The 20,189-nt window shown below is 64.2% G+C and overlaps 2 protein-coding genes across 2 annotated transcripts; both read left to right on the top strand.

The window, feature by feature from the left end:
* Positions 1-3,680: 3,680 nt before the first annotated feature.
* On the top strand, positions 3,681-9,961 carry LOC104309387 (U3 small nucleolar ribonucleoprotein protein IMP4-like). Its single transcript, XM_054179428.1, is given in 12 exon segments — positions 3,681-3,759; positions 4,623-4,785; positions 5,077-5,104; positions 5,999-6,125; positions 6,759-6,839; positions 7,431-7,540; positions 8,289-8,300; positions 8,302-8,422; positions 9,115-9,269; positions 9,489-9,583; positions 9,668-9,738; positions 9,829-9,961. Coding segments are annotated over 12 exon segments (1,155 nt in total). The 3' UTR covers positions 9,942-9,961.
* Positions 9,962-11,269: 1,308 nt separating this feature from the next.
* Positions 11,270-17,958, top strand: LOC128899745 (medium-chain specific acyl-CoA dehydrogenase, mitochondrial-like). Its single transcript, XM_054179427.1, has 6 exons — positions 11,270-11,444; positions 14,283-14,473; positions 15,269-15,409; positions 15,650-15,745; positions 17,232-17,531; positions 17,887-17,958. The coding sequence occupies exons 1-6, from the start codon at positions 11,270-11,272 to the stop codon at positions 17,956-17,958; spliced, it is 975 nt and encodes a 324-aa protein (XP_054035402.1).
* The last annotated feature ends 2,231 nt before the right edge of the window (positions 17,959-20,189 follow it).

Here is a 20,189-nt window from a genome sequence, read left to right as displayed (position 1 = left end):
TAACTCCTCCTGTACAGAGCTAAAGCCACAAGCCTTGTTGAGCCCTAGGATCACAGATGTCAGGGGTTGGAAGGGACCTCCAAAGATCATCAAGTCCAAACCCCCTGCCAGAGCAGGGCCATGCACTGTAGCTCAGGTCACACAGGAACACATCCAGGCAGGCCTTGAGCATCTCCAGAGGAGACTCCACAACCTCTCTGGGCAGCCTGCTCCAGGGCTCTGTGATTCTGACACTGAAGTTCCTCCTTGTGTTGAGGTGGAACTTCCTGTGCTGGAGTTTATATCCATTGCCCCTTGTCCTACCCCAGGGTGCAGCTGAGCAGAGCCTGGCCCTGTCCCCTCCCTCCTGACCCCCAGCCCTCAGATATTTATAAACATTTCTCAAATCCCCTCTCAGCCTTCTCTCCAGGGGTCCAGGGCTCTCAGTCTCCCCTCAGCAGGCAGTGCTGCAGTCCCTCCATCATCCTGGTAGCCTCTCTTGGACTCTCTCCAGCAGATCCCTGCCCCTCCTGAGCTGGGGAGCCCAGAGCTGGATGCAATATTCCAGGTGAGGTCTCACCAGGGCAGAGCAGAGGGGGAGGAGAATCTCCCTGGATCTGCTGGATGCCCCTCAGGATCCCATTGGCCCTTTTGGCCACAAGGGCACATTGCTGACCCATGGCAAACACAAAATCCATTATGGCCTCCTCAGGTTCCTGTGTATTCCTCCAGCAGCTGCTTCTGCTGCTGCTGCAGGGCTTGGTGCGGCCACAGGGGTGGAGCCGCGTTTGCCGCCGCCTGCAGCCCTTCCTGCTTAGCTTCTGCTTAATGCTGGCCTGCACCCACAGCTCCCACACAGCTCCCCACAGCAGAGTCCCTCTCTGATTTGGGCTTGGATGCTGTGAGAGTCTAAACTCCTTGTGTGACTCAACAAAGATAAAATCACTTGCTGCTTGCCCAGACAATATGTTGTTGGGCAGAGCCACTGGAAAGAAGATGCAAAGACCAATCCTGGATGCAAATCACCCTGCGATTGCATCGTGATAACACTGACTAGCCTCCCCTTCTGCCTCTCCCCTTCTTATTTCCATTTTATTTATGTAATCAATAGTCTAGCTGTTGATATTTTGGCCTCGCTTGTGCCTCTCATTTCACAACATGGGAATATTCAAAAGAACTTGAGCCTCTTTCCCTCTCTGGACCGAGACAGATGCCTGAAGTGAATAGAATCGAATAGAATCAAATAGAATAGAACAGAATAGAATAGACCAGACCAGACCAGGTTGGAAAAGACCTTCAAGATCACCAAGTCCAACCTATCACCCAACCCTAACTAATCAACTAAACCATGGCACCAAGCACCCATCCAGTCTCTTCCTTAACACCTCCAGGGATGGTGACTCCACCACCTCCCTGGGCAGCACATCCCAATGGCCAAACTCTCTTTCTGGGAAGAATTTCTTCCTAACATCCAGCCTAAACCTCCCCTGGCACAGCTTGAGACTGTGTTCTCTTGTTCTGGTGCTGCTTGCCTGGGACAAGAGACCAACCCCCACCTGGCTACAACCTCCCTTCAGGGAGTTGCAGACAGCAGTGAGGTCTCCTCTGAGCCTCCTCTTCTCCAGGCTAAGCAACCCCAGCTCCCTCAGCCTCTCCTCACAGGGCTGTGCTCCAGACCCCTCCCCAGCTTTGTTGCCCTTCTCTGGACACCTTCCAGCATCTCAACAGCTTTCCTAACCTGAGGAGCCCAGAACTGGACACAGGACTCCAGGGGTGGCCTAACCAGTGCTGAGCACAGGGCACAAGGACTTTCCTGCTCCTGTTGGCCACGCTGTTCCTGATGCAGGCCAGGATGCCATTGGCCTTCTTGGCCACCTGGGCACACTGCTGGCTCATGTTCAGCTGCTGTCAACCAGCACCCCCAGGTCCCTTTCTGCCTGGCTCCTCTCAGTCACTCTGACCCCAGCCTGCAGCACTGCCTGGGGTTGTTGTGGTCAAAGTGTAGCACCTGGCACTCAGATGTGTTAAACCTCACTTCCCTGGACTCTGACCATCTGTCCAGCCTGGCAAGGCCTCTGCACAGCCTCCTACCCTCTGGCAGGTGGAATCCTGCTCCCAGCTTGGTGGCATCTGTGAATTCTGTATCTCCAATCATGCAGAGCCAGGTGTGGCTGCTCAGGCTGGGTGCCTCCAAACAAAAGAGGCCACAGAGCTGAGCCCTCCAGCATCCAGAGTGTCCAGTCCAGGGAGTGGGCACAGGCCATGCTGTGTTGCTACCCAGAAATCCTGCATCCTCTTAAACCTGGCTGCAAAGTTGTTCTCTTTCTCTTTCTTCCTTCCCTGCTCCCATGGGAGGGAGACTCTCTCTTTCCTGCTAATGCTGGGGGAGCCTCCCAGCCCTCTTGGGCCTCAGTAAATTTTCTCCTGCACAGTCTTGGCCTGTTTAGGCCTAGTGTGAGGGGAAAAGGGGAGGGGGGGAGGGGGAAAACAGCAGTCCAGGCTTGGCCAGCCTGAAACCAGCCTAGCAATGGTGGGGGGAAGAAAGAGCCCTGGGGGGTTGGGTGAAGGCCAGGAGGGGAGCAGGGCAGTGCTGGGTGGTGCCAAGGTTAGGTTGGGGATTTCCTTGAGCTTCCTCTGCTGTGCTCTGCTCTGCACTTTGCAGTTCTGTAGCCTGGGAACTGCTTTTCCATTTCAACTTCCCATTGCTTCCCAATGTGAGCCTGTGTGAGCCTGATCCTTCTGCCCCTTTGGGAGCAACAGAGCAATCTGGCTGCTCTAAACTAGGACAGCCCTAAGCCTAACTTAAACTGAACCCTAACCTTAACCCTAATGACCCTCACACTAACACCTAACCCTAAATTTAACCCTGACACTAACCCTGACCTCTAATCTTCACACCAACAACTGACCCTTACCCAGCCCCTAATGCAAACCCTAAACTTAACACTAACCTTAACCCTAACACTGAAGCCCTAACCCTGACCTCAACCCCAAACCACCAACCCTAAACTTAACCCTAATCCTAAGCCTTAACCCTAACTTAAAGCCCAGACCTTAACATCATCCTAAACTCCTAACCCTAATCCCTAACCCAACTACTGATCAACCTAATCCCTAAACCTAGCTCAGAATCCTAACCCTAACCCCTGACAGGAATTTTAACCTCCTAACCCCTAAGCCTAACTTCAACTCTCAGTCTAACCCTGACACCTAAACTAAAGCCAAGCCTTAACTGCTAACACCAAAATGATCTCTGACCTCACCCCTAGCCCTAGCCTTAACACCAAACCCTAACCCTAAGATCTAACCCCAAAACCTAACACTAAACTGAGCTCTTCTCTCAACCCCAACACCTAAAGCTAACACCCTAAGCCTAGCCTAACACCAACCCTAACCAGGTGAACCTCAGGAGGTTCAACAAGACCACGTGCAGCTGGGTGGGGACAATCCTCACTCTCAGCAGAGCTGAGGATGTGCTGGGTGGGCAGGGCAGTGGAGAAGGTATTGGCTGGAGGGTGGCACCCAAAGGGTGGTTGTCAACAGCTCCACATCCAGGTGGAGACAGGGGACAAGTGGGTGTCTCTCAGGGGTCTACACTGGGACCAGTGCTGTTCAGCAGCAGCACAGAGATTGAGACCCCCTCAGCAGGTCTGCAGGTGGCACCAAACTGAGTGGTGAGGTTGGTAAGGCTGAAGGATAGGATGGAGGGCCCTGGACAGGCTGCAGAGGTGGCTGAGGAGAGCCTTATGATGTTCGTTAAGGCCAAGGTCCTGCACCTAGGTCAGGGCAGCCCTGGGTATCAGTTCAGACTGGGGGGTGATGAGATCCAGAGCAGCCCTGCAGAGATGGACTCGGGGGTGCTGGTGGAGGAGAAGCTGGACAGGAGCCAGCAATGGGCACTGGCGACATAGCAGGGCAAGGGCACAACTGGGCTGCACCCGAAGTAGCATGGCCAGAGCTGGAGAGAGAGGATCCTGCCCCTCTGCTCTGACCTCACCTGCAGGGCTGTGTCCAGCTCTGGAGCCCTCAGCACAGGAAGGACCTGGAGCTGCTGGAGAGGGTCCAGAGGATGCCCCCAAGAAGACCAGAGGCTGAGGAGCTCTGCTCTGGGAACAGGCTGAGGAGCTGGGGCTGTACAGCCTGGGGAGGAGAAGACTCCAGGGAGACCTCAGAGCAGCTCCCAGCCCCTACAGGGGCTACAAGAGGGCTGCAGAGGGACTGCTGCCAGAGGGCTGCAGGGACAGGAGCAGGGACAATGGTTTGGGCTGAGAGCAGAGCAGGTTGAGACTGGATGTGAGGAATAAGTTCTGCACCAAGAGGCTGCTGGAGCACTGCCACAAGTCGCCCAGGGAGGTGCTTGGGGCCATGCCTGGAGATATCCAAGGGGAGGCTGCACAGTGCCCTGGGCAGCCTGCTGCAGCTGAGGATGTCCCTGCTGGCTGCAGGGCTTGGACTGGGTGATCTTTGGAGCTCCCTTCCAGCCCAAACCTGAATCTAATCCTAAAGCCACCACCGAACCCTAGCGCCTGAGGCTCCACCAATCAGCGCTCTCCTTAGGGTGCTGGCGGCGCGGCGTGCTGAAGCCCTTGGGCGCCATCTTGAGTGAGGGCGAAGCTTCACCTCTCCCTATTCGCCATCTTGAGTGAGGGCGCAGCCGTCGCCGTCACCGCCCCCTCTCCGCCTGTGGAACGCGGCTCGCTCGGGCTCGGTCCTCTCTGGCAGCACCGGGCGCTCCCATTGGTCTTCTATCGCCCGGCCAATCAGCGGCGGCGCTGTGGGGAGGTTGCGGCGCGTGGAGCGGCAATGGTAAGGGGGAGCCGGAGCCGGGCCCGGGGCTCCCCTCAGGCTCGTCCTGAACCCTCCCGCGGCACCTCCGCCCCTTGCGGAGCCCCTCCCCACCCCCCCTCCCCCGCGGTGTCCTCGCGGGACCCCCACGCCCGTGTCCTAGTGCTCCCCCTCCCCCCCCCGGTCCTCGTGTCGGCCCCACGGGGCCCCTCCGGCGTCCTCCCCGGTGCCCCCACGCCCCTCCGCCTCCTTCCCCTGTCCCCGTGTCCCTCTCTGCTGTCCCCCTGAGCTGTCCCTGGCCCTCTCTCCTAGCTGCAGCCGCAGCAGGCCTGGCCGGGCCGTGAGTGCCTGCAGCTGTCCCCCTGTCCCCGTCCCTCCCATCCTCCCCCCGCCCCGGGCTGTCCCCCTGTGTCCCCCCGAGCTGTCCCTGTCTGTGTGTCTGTCCCAGCTGTGGCAGCAGCTGAACATGAGCCAGCAGTGTGCCCAGGTGGCCAAGAAGGCCAAGGGCATCTTGGCCTGCATCAGGAACAGTGTGGCCAGCAGGAGCAGGGAAGTCCTTGTGCCCTGTGCTCAGCACTGGTTAGGCCACCCCTGGAGTCCTGTGTCCAGCTCTGGGCCCCTCGGTTTCAGAAGGACATTGAGAGACTTGAAGGTGTCCAGAGAAGGGCAACAAAGCTGGGGAGGGGTCTGGAGCACAGCCCTGTGAGGAGAGGCTGAGGGAGCTGGGGCTGCTTAGCCTGGAGAAGAGGAGGCTCAGGGGAGACCTCACTGCTGTCTGCAACTCCCTGAAGGGAGGTTGTAGCCAGGTGGGGGTTGGTCTCTTGTCCCAGGCAAGCAGCACCAGAACAAGAGGACACAGTCTCAAGCTGTGCCAGGGGAGGTTTAGGCTGGAGGTGAGGAAGAAGTTCTTCCCAGAGAGAGAGATTGGCCATTGGGATGTGCTGCCCAGGGAGGTGGTGGAGTCACCATCCCTGGAGGTGTTCAAAAGGGGACTGGATGTGGCACTTGGAGCCATGGTTTAGCTGTCAGGAGGTGCTGGGTGTTAGATGCTAGGTTGGACTTGATGATCTGTGAGGTCTTTTCCAACCTTATTGATTCTATGATTCTCTGAGTGCCTGCAGCTGTCCTTGTGCCCACCCCCTGGCCAGGCTGTCCCTGTGCCCCCCCCCGGGCTGGCCGTCCCTGTGCCCCCCCCCGGGCTGGCCGTCCCTGTGCCCCCCCCGGCTGCCCCTGAGCTCTGTGTGTGTGGCAGCTGCGGCGCCAGGCTCGGCAGCGCCGCGAGTACCTGCAGCGCCGAGCGCAGGAGGAGCAGCTGCGGCGGCAGGAGGAGAAGAAGCAGAAACTGAGACAGGCTCTGGATGGTGAGGAGCAAGGGGGGAGCAGAGGGGAGGAGCAGGGAGGGGTGGGGATCTGAGGGGCTGCTGAGGGGCTAAAGGGGAGCTGAAGGGGGTGAAGTGGTTTGGGCATATGAAGTGGGATTTGGGGGGGTGAAAGGAAAGTTTGAGCAGAGCCAAGGGAGGTTCAGGGGAGAGAAGGCTTCAGAGGGGGTAGAGGGATGGTGAGGTAGGGAGTGGTTTGAGAGGGTTAAGTAGGGGGGCCTGGGGGATAAAAAGGATTTGGGGGAGTAAAGGGGGCTTGGGGGGTAAATGTTTTGGGGGGTTCAATCTGTGACTGGGGAGAAAGAGGTAGTGAAGAAGCAGGAAAAGGGGGGGTGGGGGATAAAGAGGACTGGGGTAGGGTTAAAGGGGTGCTGGGAGGGGACAAAAGGGGAATCATGGGGGTGAAGGGGGTGGGGGGAATAAAGGGGAGTAAAGGTGGATGTGGAGTAAAAGTGGGTTTCAGGGGGGCTAAAGAGGGTTTGGAGAGATTAAAGAGTGTAAAGAGGAGTTGGGGGAGGGAGAGTGGGGGAGGTGTGGGCCTGGGGGGTTATTGGGGGCTGAGACCCCCAGTTTTGTGTCCATCTGTCCATGCCCTGTGCCCTGTCCCCCCCCCAGAGAACCGTCTGCTGCCCACGGAGCTGCGGCGCGAGGCCTTGGCCCTGCAGAAGGAGCTGGAGTTGGACACCCCAGGGCTGGGTGAGGGCAGCCAGGGACCAGATCTGCCTCATTTCACCCCAAAACAAAAGAAGCTTCTGGGTTTGCCTGAAATCCTCCCCAAAACTGGGCTTGGATTTTTCTGAATGCCACCCAAAATCCAGCTGCAGTTTGCTGCGATGCCTCCTGAAGGGGCAGCAAAATTCACCTGGAAAAGGGGGGAGGAAGGAGGCTTCCCCATAGGCACCCCCAACATGAGGATCAGACTTGGACAGTTACCCAGTTTCCCAGGTTTTAGCCCCAAAAAGGGACAAAGGTCTACCCCAAAACCCTTCAAAATGAAAGTGGAATTTGGCTTTTTCTCCCCCCAAAAAGGAGGTGAAATTTGGTCTCTAAGTGGGAACAGATTTGGCCCAAAATCGGCATCAAATTGGCTCAGTTTTACCCCAAAATGAGCATCAAATTGGCTCAGCTTTAGCCCAAAATGGGCATCAAACTTTCCCCCCTAAAATCTCCTGAATTTGCTCTATTTTCCCCCAAACTGCTGCCCCTTCAAAGAGCCTTGAGAATCCCCAAACCAGGCCCAAGCAGCCCCAGAGCGGCTGTGAGCCTCCTGTGCTGTGCCCTCTGCAGATGGCACAGGCAGCCAGGACGATGAGTACCGCTGGGCAGGCCTGGAGCCCCCCAGGGTGATGGTGACCACCTCTCGGGAGCCCAGCTCACGGCTCCGCCTCTTCGCCAAGGTGGGTGGGGCTGGTGGGAGGGGCTCGGGGGTCACCAGGAGGTTGGGTGTGGTCGGTGTCCCTGGGTGGGGTTGGGTGTGGTCAGTGTCCCTGGGTGGGGTTGGGTGGGTTGGTGTCCCTGGGTGGGGTAGGGTGGGGCTGGGAGGGGTTGGTGTCCCTGGGTGGGGTCAGGTCTGGTAGGGTGTGGTCGGTGTCCCTGGGCGGTGTCCCCAGGGGGTGGGGTCGGGTGTGGTCAGTGTCCCTGGGGGGAGGGGGGGGTGTCCGGTGTGGTCAGTGTCCCTGGGTGGCATTGGGTGTGGTCGGTGTCCCCGGGGGGGGGGGTGTCGGGGGGGGGGTGTCGGGTGTGGTCGGTGTCGGGGGGGGGTGGTGGTGGTGGTGTTGGGTGTGGTCAGTGTCCCGGGGGGGGGTCGGGGGGTCGGGTGTGGTCGGTGTCCGGGGGGGGTGGGGGGGGTGGTGTTGGGTGTGGTCAGTGTCGGGGGGGGGGGGGGGGGTTGGGGTCGGGTGTGGTCGGTGTGGGGGGGGGGGGGGGGGGGGGGGTGGGTGGGTGGGTGGTGTTGTTGGGTGTGGTCAGTGTCCCGGGGGGGTGGGGTGGTGGTGGTGGTGGTGGGTGTGGTCAGTGTCCGGGGGGGGGGGGGGGGGGGGGAGGGGCGGGTGTGGTCAGTGTCGGGGGGGGGGGGGGGGGGGGGGGGGGTGGTGGTGGTGGTGTTGGGTGTGGTCAGTGTCCCGGTGCCAGGCTGGGTGCCCGCAGGAGCTGTGCCTACTTGCTGCCGGGTGCCTGGCGCATGAACCGCGGCCGGGCGGAGCTGGGCGCCCTGGTCGGGGCCTGCCAGGCCGCGGGGGTCAGCGACCTGCTGGTGGTGCACGAGACCCGCGGCAGCCCCGGTGAGCCCTGGGGCCGTGGCCCCACCCTGGGCCCCCCCCCCCTCCCCCCTCCCCCCTCCTCCCCCCGTGCCCCCCTGGCCCCTCCTGGCCCCATCTCCCCCACCCTGCACTGTCTGCTCCGGTGTCCCACCCTGCCGCACGGCCCCAGGGTCCCTGCCCCACCCACCCCCCAAGGCTCCTTCCCCTCTGGGGACACAGGGAACCCTCGGGGGGGAGGGGGGGGACACACCCTGGGGGCCACATGGCCCTGCATGGGGCCAATGGAGGGGGCGGGCCAGTGGAGAGGTGGGGTTAACTGGGGCTAATTAATAGGGTGGGGCCAATAGATGGGGCTAACAGGAAGGGCTAGTGGAGAGGTGAGGTCAATGAAGGGGTGTGGCTATTGAAGGGGTGGGGTCAACAAAGGGGTGGGACTAATGGGGGTGGGTTTAACAGAGGGGTGGGGCTGCTGAGGGGATAGGCTAACAACCAGGGGGTGTCTTATCAAAGGGGTGGAGCTAATGACCCAGGCAGGGGTGATGGGAGAAGGGTGTGGCTGATGGGGGTTAATGAAGGGATGATGCTAATGAGGGAGGGGGCTGGCTAAGGAGGCGTGGCTAATGAGGGAGGGGGCTGGCTCATGGGGGTGAAGGCTCACCGGGGGGGGGGGCTGCTGGCCAGGGGCCAGCTGCTGACCCCTGCCCCCGCCCCAGATGGGCTGCTGCTGTGCCACCTGCCCCACGGCCCCACCGCCCACTTCACCCTCAGCGGCGTCGTCCTGCGGCAGGAGGTTGGGGGCCTGGGGGGGGCTCCCCTGGCTGCCCCCCACCTGCTGCTGCTCCACCTGGACTCCCCCCTGGGCCGAAGGGTAAGGGGCAGGGGGGCTCTGGGGGCGTGGGCACAGCCGGGGGGGCGTGGGGTGCGGGTTGGGATGTCGAGGGGCAGGGGCTGGGGACTTTGGGGTCGGGGGGGCCAGTGAGAGCATGTGGGGGGGTCGTGAGGGGTCGGGGGGGGGGGTTGGGGTTGGGGCATGCTGGGGACGCTGGGCAGGCTGGGGGGGGCTGAGCTGCTGCTGTGCCCTGCCCAGGTTGGGACCATCCTGAAGCATCTCTTCCCGGTGCCCCGCCCGGACAGCCGCCGCGTCGTCACCTTCGCCAACCAGGACGATGTCATCTTGGTCAGGTGGGGCAGGGGCTGGGGCAGGGGGACAGGGGACACTTGGGACATCCCTGGGGACCCCCCCCAACGACTGGGCCCCCCCTGCAGGAACCACATCTACAAGCGCCGGGGCAGGACGGTGGAGCTGGAGGAGGTCGGACCCCGGTTCCAGCTGCACCGTGAGTGTGCCCCCAGCTGCCCCCACAAATGCCACCTCACCCCCACCTCGCCCCCTGTGTCCCCAACATGTCCCCAACGTGTCCCCACAGCCTACCTGATCCGCCTGGGCACGCTGGAGCAGGGCGATGCTGCCGACGTCGAGTGGCGCTGGCACCCCTACACTGCCACCGCCCCCAAGCGCCGCCTGCTCAGCACCACCTGAGCTGGGCCTGGGCACCCTCCTGAGGCTCCCTGGACTCCTGAGTGCCTTTCTGATGCCTGGGCTTCCTCCTGGGCCCATGGGTGCCCTCATGATGCATGGGGTGCCCTCATGCATAGCTGGGTCCTCCTCCTGCATTCCTGGGACCCCTCCAGAAGTCTGGGTCCCTCCTGGACCCCTGGATGACCTCCTGATGCCTGGGACCCTTCCTGGACCCCTGGGTTTCCTCCTGGGCACCTGGGTCCCCTCATGATGCTTGGGGTCCTCTCCTGGATATCCTCCTCATGTTTGGGGTCCCCTCATGGACACCTAGGTCCTCCTCCTGATTCTTGGGACCCCCCCAGATGTCTGGGTCCCTCCTGGGCACCTGGGTCCCCTCCTGGTGCTTGAGTCCCTCAGGCTCAGCTTTTCTGCCCCAATGTACTTGGTCTTCTCCACTTTTGGGTCCAAATCCATCCTTTTGGCTTCTCCCACGCCTCAGGGGGAGGGACCCAGGGTGGTCTCTGGGCTCTGCCCTCACACCCTGGACCATTCCTCCAGGGCTTCCTGTGGACCTTTGGGCTTCTCGACCTGGGGGTTCCAGCCCCGAGGCAAGGGGCTGGCGCTGAGCAGGGGACCCCAAAACGGCTTGGGTCTCCCCCTGGACATCTCAGTCCCCTGCTGGGCACTGAGGCTGCTTCCCGGGGTGCTCCTCAAGCCCCCCGGAGCCATCAGCTGGGACAGAGCCACCCCAAGCACCGATCCAGGCTGGGTGCAGAAGTGCTGGAGAGAGCCTGGAGAACTTCAGCGCCGGAGCCAGCAGCTGGCGGCAGCAGCCCGAGGAGCACCCCCCGAGAGCTGGGCGGCCGCAGGGGGGGCGGGACCGGGGGAGGCGATGCCGCCGCTCACTGCCCCGGCACCGGGACACGGCGCAGCGGCGGCGGAGACGCGGAGAGTGCAGAGCCGGGCTGGCGGCGTTGGGGCTGCTCAGCCCGGAGGGGAGAAGGCTCCGGGGGCAGCTCGGAGCGGCCCGAGGGGGACAGCGGGGAGCGGGCGGCGGTGCCGAGCCGCGGGCGGGAAGCAGCCCCCGGGGCCGGCAGCAGAGCACCGAGGAGCGGCGGGAGGCGGAGAGCCAGGGCCGGGCGGAGCGGACGGGACGGGACCGGGACCGGGACCCGCCTCTGGCACTACCCCGGATCCGACCCCGGTGCCGGCCGGGCACTGCCGAGAGCCTCCGCGGCCGCCCGGCGACCTCCCCGGGATGACAGCGTTCGGAGCCGGCCGGGTGAGGCCGAGATGATCCCTGGGGACTGGGGGCGGACGGGACGGGCAGGACCGCAGGAGGTTTTGGGATGATCCCGGTGCCGCCCCCGGTGCCGCCCCCGGTGCCGCCCCCGGTGCCGCCCCCGGTGCCGCCCCCGGTGCCGCCCCCGGTGCCGCCCCCGGTGCCGCCGAGGCAGGGCGGGGACCGGGTCTCGCCGCGGCCGCCGAGGTCGGGGTCCGGCCGAGCGCCTCCGAGCCCGGAAGGCTTCGACAGCAGCAGAGCCCCCAGGGCAGTTCTGTGTCCCCCAAGGAGGCAGCAGAGCCCCCAGGGCCGTTCTGCGCCCCCAAGGCAGTTCTGGGTCGCACCTCCAGGACCCTTTTCAGTCTCTGGCTGCTCTGGGAAGGCTTTGGGCAGCTCGGGGCAGCAGCACCAAAGTTCCTGCCCAGTTGCCCAGGTTTGGGTCTTGCCATTTGTTGTAGTTTGAGTTGGGTGCCCCCCTGGTGCATTCACTTCCTGTGTCCAGAAGTCCAGCCCAGAGGGATGGACACAGGAAATTGTGTATTTCCTACCATAATTCTTTGCACCACTATAAGATCCAGTGCGGGGTCTAGCACTTCCTCTTTCCTTCCCTCTCCGAGACTTGGTAACTGGGGGAGAGATCTTCCGGCCATGGGCCTGATTAGGCCCAAGACCACAGGGGGATGGGCAGTCTCAGGCCTGGCCAGCTGAGACTAGCCCAGCAGAGGGAGGGGGAAGAGGGAGCCCTGGGGGTTTTGCATGCACCCTCAGGTGGGGATGGGATCTTTCTTTGTCACTGCGCTTTGGGTTTTCTGTAACATTCACAGCTTTCTATTTAAACTTTCATCACTTTTGCAATCCGTTTGCCTGAGTCGTTATTTCTGCCTGTGGTGGGGAGGGGACCTGCCCCAACCCATTACATTTTTGGCGCCCAACGTGGGGCCAACTGCAGCTCGGATTGCAAAAGATGGAGAGTTTAAATTTAGTTCTGGGCGTTGGTTTGGGTTTGGAAAGTTGGGGCTCAGGTTTTGTGTTACCGGGGCGACTGTGTGAACTCCTGTGGACTGCAGAAGGATAGCTGGTGCGTGGCTGATGGCATGGAAGTCCCTCCTGTTGTTTGGGAACAGCGAGGGGTGGTTCTTTCTGTGACTTTCTGCCCAGGGTAGCTTAAGAATGCTCGAGTAGCCTAAGAAGGCGAGACCTGCCTTCTCCTCGTTCTCTGCGGAGCGGCAGGGAGCGGAGGAGGGGCAGCGGCAAGCAGAGCGTGGTCGGCCCGCGGCCGCTGCGGGGAGCGGACACCCGCGGCGAGCGGGCAAGCGACTGCTGGAGGTGACTCGGACTCTGCATCGCGGCGACAGAGACGGCGGGGGCCGGGCCGGGCCGTGTTCAAGCGGCGGCGGCGGCGGCACCGCCCGAGCCGGGCTGCGTTCAGGCGGCGGCGGCAGCTGTAAATCTTTCCCTGGTGTTTTCGGACGTGTTCCGAAAATGGCGCCGAGCACCTGGCTCCGCCTCCCTGCTTCTTCAGTGGGCTGTGGCGCAGCTCCTCCCTCTTCCGGGGGTGGAGGTTGTGCAGCCGGATGCTGTCCTGCCTCGGTACGCGAGCGCCCAGTGGGGGGTGCGGAGTGCCTCTGACATGCATCCGTGTAGCTTTGGTCCGCGTGAAAGCGGTTGGCTGCGGCACCCTGGATGGATTGAAAAAGGCAGTCGTGGAGCCGGATTGTTCCGACTGGCCTGCCCCAGGGGTGGAGAATTTGCCGCTGAATAGGAGAGTAAAGGCTTGGCTGAGAAGTTGTGAGGTATTTCCAGGTGAGCAGCATGTCCCAAGGAGTCCACAAGGAATTCACGCTGCAGGAGAAGGACTGCGTCGCTGGGAGGTTCCATCACATGAGGAAGAACAACTGGAATGGACTGATGCTTGAGCCTGAATGAGAGACTGTTTGAGTGGACGCCCAGATGAAGATATGGACTCCGCCGGACATGTCATCAGAAGTTTTCTGATCTGATGATGTGTTTGGGTGCAAAGATTATGGTATGAAATACAGGGGTGGCATGTTGTAGTTTGAGTTGGGTGCCCCCCTGGTGCATTCACTTCCTGTGTCCAGAAGTCCAGCCCAGAGGGATGGACACAGGAAATTGTGTATTTCCTACCATAATTCTTTGCACCACTATAAGATCCAGTGCGGAGTCTGGCACTTCCTCTTTCCTTCCCTCTCCGAGACTTGGTAACTGGGGGAGAGATCTCCCGGCCATGGGCCTGATTAGGCCCAAGGCCACAGGGGGATGGGCAGTCTCAGGCCTGGCCAGCTGAGACTAGCCCAGCAGAGGGAGGGGGAAGAGGGAGCCCTGGGGGTTTTGGATGCACCCTCAGGTGGGGATGGGATCTTTCTTTGTCACTGCGCTTTGGGTTTTCTGTAACATTCACTGCTTTCTATTTAAACTTTCATCACTTTTGCAATCCGTTTGCCTGAGTCGTTATTTCTGCCTGTGGTGGGGAGGGGACCTGCCCCAACCCATTACACCATTCCCAACCTGGCACAAACCCAACCACGGTCAGGCTGGGGGGCGTGCAGGGGACCAGAGCAGCGCCCCCAGGGCAGCTCCCAGGGGAGCACAAAGTCCAGGCAGGACTGGAAAGCCTCCAGCGGCTCCTGGCAGCTGAGCTCTGCCACTCCACGGCAGGAATTTGTTCTTGCCCCTTGGTTCCAGCCTGTGCCCATCCTGCCCCCTGAGTGCCCCTAGGCTGTACCCATCCCTGCCCCCTGAATGCCCCCAGGCTGCTCTACCAATCCCTTGTCCTCCTCTGTTGATCCCCTTGGGCTCAGCCCCAGAGCTGTGCAGGCAGGAGGCTGCCAGCAGGTCCCCAGTGGCCCCTGGAGCCTCTCTGCTCTCAGCAGCTTCCTTTGGTGCCCCTGGAGCCAGCTGCAAGCTGCATCCTTGGCACAGCTGCGGGGGGGCAGAGCCTTGGCCTGCTGCTGCCAGGGAGCTGCAGCAGCTCTGGGCTCCTGCAGTGAGGGCTGCACTGGCACTGCCCTGCAGCTCTAGGGCAAGGGTCCAGGGTCCAGGGCCCAGGGCTGCTCTCTCAGGCACAGACTGCCTGCCTGGAGCCTCAGCTGGAGCAGCCTCTGGCTGGGGAGCTGCTGCCCCCTGCCCTCTGCTTCCCCCCAGGTACTTCCTGCTGGCTCGCACCCACCCGGACCCCAAGGCTCCTGCAGGCAAAGCCTTCACTGGCTTCATTGTGGAGGCCAACAGCCCTGGCATCCAGGTTGGCAGGAAGGTGAGGAGCAGGCCCGGCCCTGCCAGCCCAGGAGCCGCTCTTGGCGTCTCACCCAAGCAGGCCCCCAGCTGCCTTGAGAGGAGAGGCCTTGGGGCAGTGCCCCCGGCCCGTGCCCACCTGCAGGGAGCTTGGCACTGCCCAGCACAGGGGCAAGAGGCTCCCTTGGGAGCCTTGGGTGGGCCCAGGGCAGGGATCCCTCAGCAGGAGCTGAAGGCAGCTGGCCTGGCACAGCTGCCAGAAGCACCTTGGAGCCCCAAGCGGTGCCAGGCGGTGCCAGCAGCAAGGGGCAGAGCTGCAGCCACAGCCCCCTGAGTGCTGTGCCCTCAGCTGCTCCTGCCCAGGGAAGAGGCCTCGGGGGGCACAGGGCTGGGGCCATGCTGGGGCCGGCAGGGAAGCAGCAGTCGGGTGGCAGCCAAAGCTCAGCCCCGGGCAGCAGGCAGGGCCCTGGGCGGCCGCTGCCCATCTCCCTCCCGCCCTGCTGTGGGCACAGCTGCAGCTCCCTGCTGCCCGCCCCGGGGGGCTCTGTCCTGCCTCTGCCAGCCCTGGCACAGAGCCCAGCTGGGCACAGCCCCGGGACTGAGCCCCAGGCAGAGGAAGGATCCTGCCCAGCTCCAGGGCGGGCTGGGGGAAGGCAGAACTGGGGCTGGGGAGGGAACTGGAGCTGGAACTGAAGCCCTTGGGCAGAGAGCAGCCCAGAAAGCTCAGGGCTGGTGCCCGGGGGCCGCTGAGGCGCTGGCACCGTGCTGCCCCTCGGCAGCCCCAGCGAGCTGCCCCTCCGCCCCCTGCCCCCCGCAGGAGCTGAACATGGGCCAGCGCTGCTCGGACACCAGGGGCATTGTCTTTGAGGATGTGAGAGTGCCCCAGGAGAACGTCCTGAGAGCAGAGGGAGCAGGCTTCAAAATCGCCATGGGAGCCTTCGACAAGACCAGGCCGCCGGTGGGTGCCAGGCACGGCCCCGGGCAGCTGTGCCGGAGGAGCTGTGCCGGAGGAGCTGTGCCGGGGGTGCTCTCCCGGGGTTGCTCTCCCGGGGGGAGCTGTGCCGGGGGTGCTCTCCCGGGGGTGCTCTCCCGGGGGTGCTCTCCCGGGGAAGCTGTCCCGGGGCTGCTGTCCCGGGGGAGCTCTCCCGGGGGCGCTGTCCGGCGGTGCCGGTGCTGAGGCTCTGCCCTGTCCCTGCAGGTGGCAGCCGGGGCCGTGGGCTTGGCTCGGAGGGCGCTGGACGAAGCCACCAAATATGCTCTGGAGAGGAAAACCTTCGGGAAGCTGCTGGTGGAGGTGAGAGCAGAGCCTGCAGAGGCAGGGGGCCAGGGGCTGCCTTCTGCCAGCTGTGCCAGCAGGGAGCCCCCACGGCTGTGCCCTGGCTCTCAGCAGGGAGCTCTGGCACAGCTCTGCCCCTGCCGGGCTGCCCCAGGGCACAGCTCGGCCCCGGCTGGGCCGAGGCAGCGCTGCAGCAGCTCCTGGGCTGCTCCTCTGGCCCCTGCTGCTCAGAGACAGCTCTGGGCCAGGCCCTGAGGCTGCTGTGCTGCCAGGGCAGGGCTGAGCTCTTCAGCTGCAGCCAGGAGAGGTCTATGGGGGGCAGAAGCCTCTGGGGGACAGAGCAGCCCAGAGCCAGCGAGCCCCAACCCAGGGCCGGGCACAGCCCTGCGGGGGGCAGGGGCAGCACTCATGGGCTCAGGGCATTGCCAGGGCTGGCAGAGCCCTCAAGGACCACCCGGTGCCAACCCCCTGCCAGGGGCAGGGTCGCTTCCTCCTGGATCAGGATGCCCAGAACCACATCCAGCCTGGCCTGGAGAGCTTCCAGCAGGCCCTGGGCACCCCCTGCCAGTGCCTCCCCCCCGATGGGGAAGAGCTTTTTCCTCATGTCCAGCCCACACCCACCCTGCTCCAGCTGGGGTCCATTCCCCCCCCCAATCCCTCCCTGGCATCCTAAGCAGTTCCTCTCAGCTCTCTGTAGCCCCCTGCAGGGCCACACTCAGGTCTCCTGGGAGCCTTCTGCCCCCCAGGAGCCAGCAGTGAGCCAGACCCACAGCTCAGAGCACTAAAGCTCAGCTGCAGCATCCCAGGTTGCATTCCTGTGCTGCAGAGCTCAGCCCCTGGCAGTCAGGCTCAGTGCAGCCCAGAGCCTGCTGCCAGCCTGTAATGGGTTGGGGCCGACCCCCTCCCCACCACAGGCAGAAATAACGACTCAGACAAACTGATTGCAAAAGTAGTGGAGAGTTTAAATAGAGAACAGTGAGTGTGCACAAAAGGAAACATGGTGACAAGAAAGGAACCAAAGTAAACCCAGGAAGACCCCAAACCCCACCTGAGGGTGCATCCAAAACCCCCAGGGCTCCTTCTTCCCCCTCCCTCTGCTGGGCTAGTCTCAGCTGGCCAGGCCTGAGACTGCCCATCCCCCTGTGGCCTTGGGCCCAATCAGGCCCATGGCCGGGAGATCTCTCCCCCAGTTACCAAGTCTCGGAGAGGGAAGGAAAGAGGAAGTGCCAGACCCCACCGCAAAATTTATAGTGGTGCAAGGGATTATGGTAGAAATACCTAATTTCCTGAGTCCACCCACTGGGATGGACTTCTGGACACAGGAAACACCCCTGTAGCAGAGGGCACCCAGCCCAAACTACGACACAGCCCTGCAGAACTCAGCTGCAGCCCAGAGCCTGCTGCCAGCCCAGGCACAGAAGGCAGCCCCAGAGCAGCCTCTGCTGTGCTGTGCTGGGCCAGGCCCCGGGCTGGGCGCTCAGGGGCTTCGGTGTCCCCGTGGCAGCACCAGGCAGTGTCCTTCCTGCTGGCTGAGATGGCCATGAAGGTGGAGCTGGCTCGCTTGGGCTACCAGAGAGCTGCCTGGGAGGTGGACGCCGGCCGCAGGAACACCTTCCAGGCCTCCATCGCCAAGGCCTTCGCCGGCGACGTGGCCAACCAGGTGGCTGCAGATGCAGTGCAGATCTTTGGGGGCAACGGCTTCAACACTGAGTACCCTGTGGAGAAGCTGATGAGAGATGCCAAAATCTACCAGGTGAGTGCAGGGCAGCAGGGGACCTGCGGGGAGGCTGCCTGGCACAGCTGGGGGGGACAGGCTGCCCCTGAGTCCTGCCCCTGGCTGCCCTCAGCCCTGCCCCTGGCTGCTCTCAGCCCTGCCGCTGGCTGCCCTCAACCCTGCCCTCAGCCCTGCCCCTGGCTGCCCTAAACCCTGCCCTGCTGCTGAGCCCTGCCCCCAAGTCCTGCCCTGAACCCTGCCCCTGGCTGCCCTCAGGTCTGCCCTTGGCTCTCTGCAGGCCTCAGCTCTCGCTGGCTGCTGTCCCCTTTGCTGCCCTGCAGCTGCTGCTGCAGCCTGGGGGTGCAGGGCAGGGTCCCAGCTGTGGCAGCAGCTGCCGGGCTGTGGGGAGCTGCTCAGCTGACTCTTCTGCCCCTTCCCTTGGCAGATGTATGAGGGCACTGCCCAGATCCAGAGGCTGATCATAGCTCGGGAGCACCTGGGCAAGTTCAAGGGCTGAGGAGAGGCCTGGGGCAGGGCTGGGGCTGCTGCAGGCTGCCTGTGCCCAGGGCAGGGCTCTGGGGGCCTTGCTCAGGGCCAGCAGAGGCCTGGAGAAAGCCTTTTGTGTCCCAGCCCCAGCCCTGTGCACAGGATGGAGCTGTGCCTGCCCCTGGCTACCTGGCTACCCTGGCTGCCGACCTCGGTGCCTGCTGGGCAGCTGTGGGCTGCCAGGGCACCGCTTGGGCTCTGGCCTTGCTCTCTGTCCAGGCACAGCTCTGGCCGGGGCTGGCAGCAGAGCTAAGCCCCTGCCCAGTGCACCTCTGATTAAAACAGGAGCAAAATGCTGATTGCCTTCTTCGGGCCCCGGCTCTGTGGGGGGGTCCCCCCTGGGGGCAGCTGCCAGGAGCCGCTCTGCTCCCCCAGGAGCCCCTCGGGGCCAGCAGCTGGGCTCTGGGCACCACTGGCGCAAGGACATCCTCTCAGAGAGAGCTCTGGCGGCCCCGAGCCCGGGCTCTGTCCCCAGCCCTGGAGCTGCCTCGGGGCGCTGTGGCAGCCAGGCAGCCCCAGCAGCGCCAGCCCCGGGGGAGCTCTGTGCTGCCTCCCCAGCAGGAGGCCTCCCGCTCACAGCGGCTCCACAGCCAGCAGGGACACAGCCTCAGCCGCGCTGCCCGAGAGGCTTCTCCGCAGGGGCCGCAGCTCCTCCGGCTCCAGCCCGGGCAGCGCTCGGCACCGCCTGCGCTGCTCCTGGCTCTCAGAGAGCCCCGGAGCGGCTGGGGTCAGGCAGAGCTCTGCCCCGGGCAAGGAGCAGCCCCCGCGGGGTGCAGCCGAGGGATGGAGCTGCTGGCAGGCAGCCCCGCGGCAACGGAGCCGGCAGCGCTGCCGGGCAAGGAGCCCTGCGGGGGCGTCCGGGGGCAGGGAGGAGAGCGCGGCCAGGAGCACAACCGGCAGGGCTACGGCAGCCGAGCTCCGAGCCCGGCCCGGCCCCGCCGCCCGTCAGCGGCACAGCCTCGCCCGCAGCTCCCGCGGCGGCAGCGCCGTCGATTGGCGGGACACGCCCCCGGCGGCCGGCGCTGCCCGCGCCGGACCCCTCCCCCCTGCTCCGGGGCCTTCGCGCGCCCAGGGCAGTCCGTCCTGAACACCGGGTCCCGAGGGCCCTTCGGAGCTGCGCCTAGCAGCGCGGCTCAGGCGAACGCCACGGGCAGCCCTGCCGGGGACCTGAGCCGGGTCCCTTCGGCCCCGCCCCGCAGCCGCGTGCCTCTTTCCCGCGGCCGCCGCGCGGCGCAGGTAGGACCCGGCCGGGGTCGCTTTGGCGGCAGTGGCAGGGAGCCCCGAGCCCGGCCGCACCGGCGGGGAGCCCCGGGCCGAGCCGAGCCCGGCCGCACCGGCGGGGAGCCCCGGGCCGAGCCGAGCCCGGCCGCACCGGCGGGGATGGCGGCGGAGAGCTGCGGGCGGCGCTGCCGTTGTGGCGACCCCGACCCCGCCGCCTGCTCTCCGGCTGCTGCTGCCCGGGGCCGCCGGCGGCAGCTTGGGCTCCGCCCGGGGCTCGGTGCGGGCGGAGGAGGCCCTGGGGCCGGGCGAGAGGAGCAGGGCCGTAGGCCGCGGGCAGGCCCCGGGTGAGTGCGGGCGGAGCAGAGCCGCTGGGAGCCAGAGCAGGGCCCGGGGCAGGGCTGGCTGCGGGAGGCCTCCCTGGGTCCCTGATGCTTCTTGGCGTGGAGCAGCTGCTGCCAGCTGCTGCCGAGCGCTTCGGTCTGGGGTTGCTCTGAGGCACAGGCTGCTGCTGGCCAGGGACTGCCCCGGGCAGCTTTGGGTTCTATCCTCTCAGCTGGGGCTTGAAGCTCTGCTGCTTGTTGTGCCCCAGAGCCTGGCTGCATTCCCTGTCCCCTCCCCTGCAGGAGCAGCGGCCCCAGGGTGCCCCCCCGACCCGTGCCGGGCAGGGAGCTTATCAGAAGCCCTCCCTGGGCTGTGCTGGTGCAGCCTGCTGGGGGCAGGTTGGCTGCCTTGGGGCCAGGGGAAGGCAGCAGGGGAGTGGGGGCTGGGCAGGGCCCTGCTGGGGAGCCAGAGGAACCCCCCCAGGGGTGGGGAGAGCAGGGGCTGGGGGCTGTGCTGCCTGCTGGCCAGGGCTGCTCTCAGCTAGGGCTGAAGGGGGGCTCGAGGGGAGGGTCTGGGGGAGCTCAGGGCGGGGCTCTGGGAGCCCTGGGGCCAGGTTTGCTGGATGAGGGCCAGCAGTAGGCTGGGGACTGCTCCTGGCTG

The sequence above is a fragment of the Dryobates pubescens genome, unplaced genomic scaffold (genome assembly GCF_014839835.1).
Source record: "Dryobates pubescens isolate bDryPub1 unplaced genomic scaffold, bDryPub1.pri scaffold_54_arrow_ctg1, whole genome shotgun sequence".
NCBI lineage: Eukaryota > Metazoa > Chordata > Aves > Piciformes > Picidae > Dryobates > Dryobates pubescens.
The sequence above is the reverse complement of the archived record's forward strand: the minus strand, read 5'-3'. Positions and strand labels throughout refer to the sequence as shown.

Bases quoted from the DNA above. Each gene is read 5' to 3' on its own strand.
- LOC128899745 (XM_054179427.1), top strand. From the start codon at position 11,270: ATGATCCCGGTGCCGCCCCCGGTGCCGCCCCCGGTGCCGCCCCCGGTG. The intron at 14,474-15,268 runs GTGAGGAGCAGG...TGCCCCCCGCAG, and splicing joins GCATCCAGGTTGGCAGGAAG to GAGCTGAACATGGGCCAGCG. The intron at 17,532-17,886 runs GGGGGACAGGCT...TTCCCTTGGCAG, and splicing joins AGGCTGCCTGGCACAGCTGG to ATGTATGAGGGCACTGCCCA.